This window comes from Mastomys coucha, unplaced genomic scaffold, assembly GCF_008632895.1.
Source record: "Mastomys coucha isolate ucsf_1 unplaced genomic scaffold, UCSF_Mcou_1 pScaffold20, whole genome shotgun sequence".
Classification (NCBI taxonomy): domain Eukaryota; kingdom Metazoa; phylum Chordata; class Mammalia; order Rodentia; family Muridae; genus Mastomys; species Mastomys coucha.
In genome coordinates this window covers 136752218-136763961 of record NW_022196903.1, presented here as the reverse complement: position 1 = coordinate 136763961, position 11744 = coordinate 136752218, and the positions used below count along the sequence as shown (strand labels likewise).

Here is an 11744-nt window from a genome sequence, read left to right as displayed (position 1 = left end):
ACTCATTTTTATTGTTATATTTTATAAATTTTAAAGAATATGACAAAAAAGATATTGTAGGTATTGAACGGGGGTCTCAGGGTTGGGGTACAAAAGGAAAACAAGAATGTGATTAAATTCTATTTACTTAAAATATGTTTTTAAATGTTATCAAATTCAGATAAAATCATGTAACTTTTCTCATTGTAATGCAATAAAACTTAAAAAATAACTTATAAAGCAAGTCAGATCACTTTAGACTGAGTATTTATTTATTCAGCCATGAAGTTGTGCATGTTACATGTCACTGAAATTGCAACAAAATAAGACCTAGCCTGATTTGACCTCCTCAGGGATGTAGTCTTCAAATTAGCAAAATGCCCCCACTCCCTCTGTGAGCTTTAGCTTCTCTGCTGCAAAATTGGGAGACAGCCATCATTTGCTTCAGCAAAGCGTGGACTTGTATTCTTGGCTGGGTGTGTAGGGGTGGGACGTTCAGGGAAGAGTACTTGTGTAGCGTGAACAGAGTACAGGGTTCAGTCCCCTGTGTCATCCCCTGTGTAACAATCCCCCATATTACAAACAAACACAAGAGCACAGGGCCAACAAGATGGCCGGCATGTAGATTAAAACCCTTGCTGTGTTAGCCTGGCCATGTGAATTTGATCCAGGGAGCACAGATAAAGGTGAGAGACAAGACCAGCTCTACAAAGTTGTCTTCTGACACTCATGGGTGCTCTGTGACATTCACTCCTCCACATTGTGTGCAAATACAATAATAACAGATTCAATTTATAACAACACCATCCCCACTCCCCACCCCACCCCCAAAACACCAAAACCAAAACAGAACTCTGTGCTTTCTTCAGATTCTATGGTATCAGCCTTTTATCTCTCTGAGTATGACGAACATTGATGATTTAAATGCTTGGTCTGCACAGGTACTATTCTATGCATACAGGGAGATCTATGTGTCTCTCTCCAAAAGGTGAACAGGGAGGTGAACACACACATACGCCATAGTAACTGTGTTCTGATGTGTGTTCTAACAGAGGAAGGGGCTGAGTGCCATGGGAGACAGAGAGGGAGAGGAACTGTGGGGGAGGGGTGGTTGAGAGGGTAGAAGATAGCCTTTAAAAGGAGAAGAGCTCGTGGACTGTGGGAACCACGTTTGGGAACATGCACGTGAGCTGGTGATCAGCAGGGTATAGAAGGGAGTGCTAACAAATTCTTTTAAGGGAAGAACTCAGGAAGCATCCTGTGCAAACCTTTGCACTCTTAGAACCGAAGGGTACTCCACAAGCCAATTAGCATTTCACCAGGTTCCAGGGGTGAGAGCGTCAGGACTGCTGACAGCAGTCACACTTGCCCTGTGCAGTCACACAACCTGCTTGTGCTCTCTCTCCTTGCTCGGCTGCAACATTTAATTAAAACTGCATTCCCCTTTCTGTTTGTGTGCAGGCACCCACTGGCTGGCAGAAGTCATTGAGCGCATTCCCGATGCTGGCATCACACTCACATCTCCTATTGAGTTGGGAGACATTTCTAAATTTGAAGAGTTGAAAATGATTCCTAAGAGAAGAGCTATCCCGACTCATCTGAACTACGAAATGCTTCCGGTGACTGTGAAACAGAAGCAGTGCAAGGTAGGTGCTGCTGCCCAGGGCAGTCTCAGGATGCTCAGTGCTGCTGCCCAGGGGCAGCCTCGGGATACTCAGTGCTCCTGCCCAGGAGCAGCCTCGGGATGCGCAGTGCTCCTGTCCAGGAGCAGCCTCGGGATGCTCAGTGCTGCTGCTCAGGGCAGCCTCGGGATGCTCAGTGCTGCTGCCCAGGGCAGCCTCGGGATGCTCAGTACTGCTGCTCACGGGCAGCCTCGGGATGCTCAGTGCTCCTGCCCAGGAGCAGCCTCAGGATGCTCAGCTCTTTTTTATCCCAAAGATTCATTTTATTTTTATTTGATGTGCAACTGTGAGTGTCTTCAGGTATGTATGTGCATCACATGCATGCAGTGGCTTTGGGATCCCAAAGAAAGCGTAAGTTCTCCTATAACTGGAGTCACGGCAGTTGTAAGCCACCATGTGGGTGCTGGGAACTGAACCTGGTTCTCTGCAAGAACAGGCAGTTCTCCTAATCACTGAGCAGTCTCTCCAGCCCCAGGTCCCTTGGGTTCTTGCCCAGTCATGGGGCTTGATGGTAGCAAAGCAAGTGCTGTTTATATCTGATTATTTTATTTTTTTCTGGGAAAAGTTATTATAGGAAGAAATGATAAAGGACAGCTCCCTTGAGCCATTATTAACTCAGGGGCTATACTTTTTAAAAGCCAATTATAATTTGAAAGAACATTTTCCATTTTCACAGCTTTCTTTTCCTCATTTACATTTTCATGGAGGGATTTTTGCATGATAAAGGGATGAAGAGACCATGCTTTTAGTTCATGTGTAACAAATATTCTCAATTTGATTGAAATGTATCTACACAGGAAAAACAATACTAGGAGTAAATAGCCTGACGAGAAAATTGAGTTTCTAGCACATGGCATTAGCATTCATTGTAATCTTTTTAGGATTATGTAGATAAGGAACATTTTGATCAGAAGTAAAGCACAAGAATATTAATGTCTGGAAATCAGAGACAAGACAGGTATAAAGTTCCCAGAAATGAAGCCTCTTGCAACCACAGTAGCCATTTTCTAACTGCACAAACTGAAACAAGGCGCCTGTGCCCGTAAAGGAACAGACAGAGGAGACCTTTCCACGGTTATCTTGTGACCGTAGCTCTGCACTGGCCCTTCTCCCACACAAATATAAGTAGACACAATCAATCAGGGCTGGGTGTCAGGGATTTTCTCTGAACGTCAGAACAGGGGAAGCTTAATTCAATTACATTTTCAAAACTCAACAAACCATTTTCCTTTCTCCCAAGCTGTTTCTGAGAAAGTCAGGAAGGGAGTCAAACAGAGAGAGGCAGTCAGTCACTTGCCTTTCTTGTGCCTGGGTTAAATACAAAACAGAGAGGGAGAGAGGAGACATGGAAGAAACACTGGAGATGGGAGAGTAAGGAGGAGAATGGGGTGGGGGAGAAGAAGAGGAATGGAGGGAGAGAAAGAGAAAGAGAGAGAGAGAGAGAGAGAGAGAGAGAGAGAGAGAGAGAGAGAGAGAGAGAGGATCTAATTCCAGTAACTGATGACATTCTCAAGCAATCGTTACCAGCCAGGAAGTTTTGTGTCTGTCCCACACGCATGGCACCTGTGGGTCACAGGCTTGAGGCTGAGACAGGTTCTTCTTCACTTCTACCCTGACAGTGCAGCCTTAAGGTGCACTCTTTCTGAGTGAGCCTGGCGGGAAGGAACTAAGCCTCTTCCTGTCTCCTCCAGAAGATAGGAATAATATTACATGACTCAGCAAACACTTTCTTATCTAAGTCAATTGCAGGTCCCCCAGTTTTCCATTGAAACTCAAGCTGAACACCTCATTCCTATCAGCTCACGACACAATGCTGCATATGATTAAAAATGCAGGCCCTCCATGGGTGTGTTTATGGGTTAGTCCTGAGGGCCTGAGAGCCGGCTGAGCTTTCCCTACCTCTGCAAGGCTGATCAGACCAGAGACTCGTCCCTCTAAATGTTATCACAAACCTCTCGGTTTCACTTAGCCTTTGTTGTTTCTGCTTTTAAAAAAGGTATTGCATGTGTATGGGTGGCATGCTTTCACAGGTGTCTCTGCACCTCTTGTGTAGCTGGGATGTGTGGTTGGGAGGGCAGAAGACGGTGTCAGGGAGTTACAGACAATTGTATTTGCTTCTTGATCTATATTTTCCTTGCTCTCTTTCTGTTAGGAAAATACATAGCTTGAAATTTATATTTTGTTATTCATTTTATGATGCTTAACGATGATTTTACTTTTATCATTTGTGTATGTGTGTGATGTGTGAGTGTGTGTGTGTGTGTGTCTGTGTGTCTGTGCACATGTGCACATGCCTGTGCACGTGAGTGCAGTTGTCCATGGACACCTAAGGCATTGGATCCCTCTGGAGATGCAATGATGGGCAGCTGTGAGTTGCCCAGTGTGAGTGCTGGGAACTGACCTGGGGTCCTCTGAAAGGACAGCAAGGGTCTTAACCATGAAGCCATGAAGCTATCTCTCCATCTCCCCGAGGCTCCTAGGGAACCACCCTGACTTTTCTTTATAGCTCCTAACCCCCACCATCCAGTGATTCTTCAGGTTTCTCAGTTTACTCCAAAACCTACAAAAGAAGACTGCATTGTGTTCCCAAGTCTATAATGCAAACAAATAGCATCTCTATGTTGATAACTCTGGGCTCCTTCAGAGGCTTCTCTGCCACACGTCTTTGTCCAACTCATCAGTACATAAGGCTTTGCTTCTTTATTCCACTTTAGAGTTTCAGAAGTGAGTTCAGCAAGCCTCGGGTTTCTGTGGTTCTGCTCTGAAAGTCTGGCACAGGAAGAGACGGCCCAAGGTCTGTGAGGTTGCCTCACACTACAGTGTAAGCTAGAGAGTGTCTCGGGTGGGGCTGGGTAAACGCTGGGTTTCATTCTTGACACATTGACCTTTACACATCTCTCAATTAAAGAGGGACCAGGATTCATGTGGATCACACACACAGCATCTGAACTATGAACATGCTACTGAAAGATAGCAGTGGTTAACAGTAACTCAGCGGACTCTGTCTTATCTAGGTAAATTGTGTCTGTCCCAGCTGTCAGTTAAAAGTCGAGAACATCTTGTGCTTAACCTATGCAGTGTTGACTATGATCAGAAAGGCCCCATTACCTGGCTTCTTCTATCACTTTCTGGAAGATTCTCCCTCTTCCTTTTGCAATCCTGTCTTTGAGCTCCTACAATGCTCCATTGTCAAGAGAACATTTGATTGCCTGCTAGTCAGCCAACTATACTCTGAGAGAGGGCTCAAATCCTTCCCATCTTGCTAGTTGCTACACTCCTGGAGCTGGGTCATTGCAGATTTTCTGGTATCTAACACACACTGAATACATGTTTGTGCATTGAGTTACAGTTGCAGTATTCCTAGGAACTGAGAGGGATCTTAGATGTTTTGCTTGGCAAGGAATTAAATTGTCAAAAGGGAAGGTCCAGACTATAGTTTTCCAATAAGAATAATAGACAGTTTGGGGAAAAACCTTGCTGCATTCAAATGTTATCTAACATATAGATAACAAAGAGTTGTTTTGTTTAACAATGAATAGAGGTTCTCCCATGCCTGGCTCTAAAAGATAGGGCCATACTTATCAAATGATTTAGAAAGCTGTCCATTAGGCTGTGAGCACCAGTGGCTGCTGGGGGCTGGTTTAAAAGACAGCAAGCTAGGCCACCTCTGGGACCTCTGGAATAAAATTAACATTCTTCTTGGATGATTCTTAAGTACACTGGGTTTCTGGAGACTGAAGCATAGGTCTATTTAGTCACCAGCTAATGCTATTTAAAGAGAAAAGAAAAGAGAAGAAAGGAAAAGAAAGGAAGGAAGGAAGGAAGGAAGAAAGGAAGAAAGGGAAAGGAAAGGTGGAATTTGCATAGGTAAGTTTTACCTGCAACTTTCTTTTGGGAAATATTTTGTGTTGTGGCTTTTTTCATCCTAGAGTAAATTGTTCGTATTTTTAAAACAGATTATCTACATCGTCAGAAATCCAAAGGATACAGCTGTGTCCATGTTCCACTATTACAGGGACAACCCCAATCTCCCTTCTACGGAAACATGGGCTGCATTCTTAGAGCTGTTCCTCAAAGGAGATGGTAAATATAGCAATCATCACTTTCTTATTTTAAATTGTGTCTGTTTACTCTGTATGTGTGTGCTCTGTGTACTATGTGTGTATGCGTGTGCGCTCACACGTTGGTGTGCAGAGTCCTAAGGAGAACATTGTGTGCCCTGCTGTATCAAGCCCACCTTGCTTTGAGATGAGGTCACTGAGCTTGGAGGGGAGCTGGCATCCAGGGACCTCAGAGGTCCTCCTGCCTCCACCTCGGCCAGGCTGAGGTCACTGGCTTGCCTGAGGACATGCTCTGGGGTCTTGTAACCTGGATGCTGGGATTCAAACTCAGATCCTGGTATGTGTGCAGTAATGCTTTGTGAACCATCTCCCAGCCCTGACAATCACCTTTTAAAATTCGTTGAATACACTGAACTTTCTCACCCAAAATGAAAGCTCGCTCTGACCTTTTGATGGAGAATAATTGTCGGTTTCCATTCAGGCGCTGAAGAGAGCAGTCTTTGTTTCTTCTAAGCAAATTCTTAATCACTTCACAGTCATTCTTATGGCCCGTGGGGAGGGAGATATTTGTGAGCTACTTATAAAATCTTCAAAATAGAGATTAATTCTTGGTAAGAACTTAATTTTTTTCATGTACCCACCAGTTCTACCCCCCCCCAACTCCTGTGGGGTAACCAGTGGAGGACAGTTAGGTAGCCTGGAAGTAGATATCACAAACAAATAAAATGCATATGCACACATAAATCCTCCTAAAGAGACCAATGAACAAATCACAAGTAATCTGATCTCATGACGGAAGAGAAGGCCACTGATCCTGAGATCAAGTAAACTGATCTCATGACAGAACAGAAGGCCACGGATCCTGAGATCAGTATGAGGCTTGGTTTGACAGAGCGCTCAGGCCCCTGGTCCAGCCACCCTGCCTTTCCTCTTCTCTCTCTAACTCAGTGGTGTTGGGAGAACCTTAAACATCCTTTTAACTCCCCCCATTCCCAGACAAGGTTTCTTTATGCAGCCCAGGCTATCCTGGAACTCACTCTGTAGACCAGGCTGGTCTCAAACTCGGAGATCCATCTGCCTCCACTTCCCAAGTGCCCAGCTGAAAACTCAATTCTTAAACAAATATTAAGCAATGATAGTATGCCAATGCAGTGAAGAAATGAGGAGGCAGGAGTTTAAAATGGTGAGTAATTGGAGAACTCCATCACTTTTGGGGGTCACTATAGGGCTTTCCTAGTTATGCAATTAGTGAACAACTTTCACTTAAAGAATAAGTACCAAAGCTTTGACAGTCTAAAAGCCTGGAATATCTGAATTTCTGCTGATGCCCCACCCCACCCTATCCTGGGCTACTAACCTAGGTCAAAGAATCTACTTATATATTACTTTTTTGAGTTTTAAATTTTTCAGCATTTGAGGAGTTCACCCTTGTGAATAATATCGTTAGGTTATGTCTGTTCCCTTCTCCCCACCTCTTCCCATTATTTCCACCCCACTCCCCCTCCCACCCCCTGACTTCATGCACCCACTGAGCCCTACCCCTGTGCACACATTTTCAGTGAGGCCACAGCAAGTGTAGCCTTAACCTAAGATCCGCAGTGACACACACTCCCCCATCCCCTCTCCTAAGATCTGCAGTGACACACGCTCCCCCATCTCCTCTCCCCTACCTCCCCTTCGGAGATCATGCAACTCACGATGTTTCAACTCCTTGCAATGTAGTTTCCCCCATAACAAATGCCACACATCTAGCAGGATCATGATGTCACAGGGCTGCCAGGTACTTTATATGATTCAAACACGCACCTGGCCTTTCTTTATGTGACTCCCACAACCTCCTAAGAATGCTGTAGGCCAAGCATGAACATTCCAACCCCGACCACACATTAACCTCACACGGCCACACACCAGTTGGTTTACTGTGTGATTCCCATGTGACAGACACATAGCTAAGTGTTAGGTAAATATTCCCTTATTTCACCCTCACCAGAACCTCGTGTGGTAGGTGCTATTATCCTTAGTTTACAGCTCCAGGGGGTGACAAGCTAGGGGTGCCAAATAACTCACTCATGGATACATAACAAATAAGGAGTAGAACCAAGATTTAATTATTATTCCAAAATCTCTCCCATTACCGTAGTGCCACAGTTGCATTCAGCCTAAAAAGCTGCCTGATCATCTTCTAAATATTTAAAGATGGTCCACATGCCTCACTCTGCCCCGACTCCATCTTTGGAATAAGCAGAATCTAAACACACAATTTTTTTTTGTCAGAACAGACTCTGAGTCTGCTTTTTCTCAAGAAGAGAAATGTTATTTTTTGCTTCCCACTTGGCGGATTGTGGCTGATTCTCCTCTCACTGCCTGTGTTCCAACCTGGCCATTTCCTTGTTATAGCTCTGAACCCAGAAGGTGAATACACCGGCTGAGGTAGGAGGAACCAGGGCAGTTCCAGGTTAACTCCGCTCCTCTTCTGCATTTTGGTTTTCTCTGGACATAGGCATACAAAGCGCCAGGCCAGGCCAGAATGTAGCAAGGCTGAACGGTGCTGGGGAAATCTTCGGCCAGCGAGCACACAACGCTATAGCAGTCTGCCTGGGAGGAGAGGCGGAAGATGGTTGGAAAAACATTCCAGGCATTTCTCGTACACCTCGGGTGAACGAATAGATATTTAGTTGTAACGGGATCTCATCTACAATGATTCTACCATGGGGTTACGCCATCCTGCGTCAACCCTGGATACGTCATCCTGCGTCATCTTGCGTCAGCCTCGTCACCACCGTCCATCATTTAAAATCTTTATCTGGATATGAGCAGCAACTTCGCTTTTCCTATTTGATAATCAGAGCACAGACAGAAAATCCCAGCACTAGGGAGATGGATGCAGGGAGGTTAAGAGTTTAAGATTATCCTGGGTTACACAGCAAGTTCAAGGATAGCATAGGCTACATGACACCATCTCAGGAACCATCATCATCATCTCCCAACAAGAGGAGAGGTAGCAACAGAATCACTGGTGCTGCGTGTAGACGCATGGGTGTGTTTCACATGCAAGGGGAGTTGAAGGACACTGAAGACAGTGCCACTACTTTTGCAGCACATGGTAGAGACAAGAGGTGGTTAGGTGGAAGGCAGGCCATGGTCAGTTCTGGTCTGCACTTCATGCTGCATGGCTTTGGACAGCCCCACAAGTATTTAGAGACCCGTGCTTCATCTACAAACACGACTAACAGAATGGCCCACCTACAGGATCGTTCAGAGTTGAAACTGAAGCCCTAGCCTGGCGACACCGCAGAAATCCACCCAGCTGCTCTACGAGATATGGAAGACTTTCTAGTAGCTTCCCATCGAGGCAGGTGTGCATCGAGGAAGTTATTCTATAATGAAGGTGTTATAAGATCCTATACCAGTTTTCCTACATACACTCAGCTCCTACTTATATAAAAAGACAGGAGAGTAAAGATGCAGCCAGACATTATGTAATCATGTAACTTACCTTCCCGGTAGTAGTTTGTCAAGTTAAACAGTAACTATAAATTATGCTCTGGTGATATCAAGCCCCATTAATAGCTCAATGAAACTAATATCTGAACATTGAACTCATTTTTACACTTCTAGCTCCCTTTCAGACCTTGTATCAGGGCTGTGTATTTCCTAGGCCTTCCATCCTAGAAAGTTTTGCTTTATAATACAGCGGCTGTATTTTCAGAGCGATTTCTAGAACTAAGAAATGCATTATAATTGCTATCCGGCAGAAGGCAGAAACAGCTGGCGCATAGAATAGCGCATTAACATAATGCACGTAGGTGGGTAGGGAGCCATGGGGTCACAGGTTGGAAGCACACATCATGCACACATTACATTAATGTAATGCACGTAGGTGGGTAGGGGGCCGCGGGGTCACAGGTTGGAAGCACACATCATGAGTCTAAATACAGAGCCGTATAAAGTCCTTTGGCAGCACCGACAGCAACAGGAGAGAGGGAAGAAGATGAAGTGTTTAGCTTCAGCACCGAGTGGCTTTTTCTTCTTCTTTTGTCTCTTGAAATAAGCATTAAAGTAGCAGGGGAGCATTGCCAGGGAGACAGCTGAGTGAGCCAGTGAGAGGAAAGCAGAGAAAGAGCCCAGGAGGGACCTGTAGGAGCTGTCCTGTAAAGCCATTACAGCTGTCATAAGACAGGGGTGACACAGGTGACTGTGACTGACAGTCAGTGTGCTCGGTGACCTTGGTAGCGTGACCCAGGTTGACTGAAGACTAGGGGGGAAGGGAGGGGGATGTGGACTATTCAAAGGACATAACATCTCAGAGAAACTTGTGTCCTATAGGAAGTGGGTAGAGTTCTGGAAGTTTCTAGCAAGTGATGTTTCTGACTTATTTTTCAAACATATAGATTGGGTGAGCCAGAGCCAGCTCTGCCCAGGGGCATTCATGTGAAGAGGAGTTTTGGTTGATAAGAGAAGGCAATCCAGGCATGAGCTGGAGGCAGAGGTGGGGAGAGAGGACTCAGTGAAGATGAGAGGTAGATAGAAAAGCAGCTCCCCTCAAAGAAGGATGTGTCTTCATTTTAGAAACAGAGTTTTCTTTATAGCGAAGGGCTGTTAATGACTTGGAAAATGAGGGCTCGTGATTTTAAATGTAACTCAATTTGTCACTTGAAAAATCTAATCCCTTTAAGGATTCCCCTGCACACAATCATAATGTGCTTTCTCGTGCTAGCCAGGAAGGTAATATAGCATCTCGATTCTTTCAGCTGCTCTCCGACCTTTTGGAGAAAGAGGGAATATAAATTCCTCTGTGACAAATAGAACAGCTGCCTTTCAAATTACGAGCAGCCCAAACTCTGAAAGTCATTCCTAAAGGCACATTGCAATCCATTTCTTTCTGAAAAACCGTAACGGGCAAGGTTGATTCCATTTAACCAGTGGCCATGACTCTGAGTCTATGGATGCCACTGTTTGCAGGAACCGGGCTTCTCTGACAGTCTGAAGGCCTCTGACAGCATCAGAGCTGTGGACCATGGCCCCACGTGGGGTGTGGGTATTGGTAGGAGGCAGAGGGGGCAATCTACTTTAGGCTGAGACCCTGCTGATGGGAGATTATCCTTTGTTCCTAAGGCTGCATGAGAGAAAATCAGGCTTCCTTCTGCAGCCATGAGTCTGGGAAAGGGTGGGCACTCTTAGACAAGCAGTCCTCCACTGCCGTGGTGGTCATTTGGGCAATTCTGTGATAAGATATTGGGTCAGACTCCAAAATAGCCTGAAGAACTGATAAGGAAAAGCTAGCAGCTCTTTGAGGAGTTTATTATCTATCTCTCTTGGGTGCCTGGGATAGAAGGCCAACTCTGATGGCATCATAGCCATCCCAGAACTTCCTGCCTTAAAAAGGCACAACAGAGCAAGGGCGACTCAGATAGACAAACACTGTGTGTTTACTCTCATAGGAGGAATCTAGACTTCAGTGGTGTGTGTGTGTGTATGTGAGCGTGTGCACGCATGTGTATGAGTGTGTGCACACATGTGTGCAAATAAAAAATAGCAAATAGTAATACTGTACATGTATGAAAATATCACAATGAAATGTTATTGTAAGGATGATATATATGTACTTGCAATTTGTTTCTTCAAAATCTGAAATCACCAAAAATTGCAGTTAGTTAATGAGGTAATTATACATCAATGATATGATGTCATATATAATTTATTCCAAGCTTTCTTCTTCAAAACATCTCATTCAATGTCTAGACATTCCTAAGGCTAAATTGTCCCATCCAGAATATTCTCAGCATTTACTATGCTTTCAATTTAGTTTAAACTTTTAGCCAATAAATACTATAATCATCATAAGATCCTTCATAAAAAACGAAGTTTTAAAACTGGGCTTGGTAGCTCATGGTTATATTCTCAGCACTTGAGAGGCTGAGGCAGGAGAATTACCTTGAGTCTCAGAACTACGCTGGGGTATATAGTGAGATCATGGCCCAGGGAAAACGTTTATAAACTTTTGTAATAGAAACCTGAAATT

General features: G+C 44.6%; 1 protein-coding gene across 2 annotated transcripts in view; it reads left to right on the top strand.

Annotated features, from left to right (window-relative positions):
- LOC116099769 (sulfotransferase 6B1-like) overlaps positions 1 to 11744 on the top strand; it is a 41501-nt gene that overhangs the window by 3459 nt on the left and 26298 nt on the right. For both annotated transcript variants that reach the window (XR_004122374.1, XM_031383821.1), the window contains exons 2-3: positions 1441 to 1625; positions 5618 to 5744. Coding sequence is in view for 1 of the 2 variants with exons in the window: in XM_031383821.1 (XP_031239681.1) it covers positions 1441 to 1625; positions 5618 to 5744 (312 nt within the window). In the remaining variant the exon portion in view is untranslated. The remainder of the gene's footprint in view (positions 1 to 1440; positions 1626 to 5617; positions 5745 to 11744) is intronic.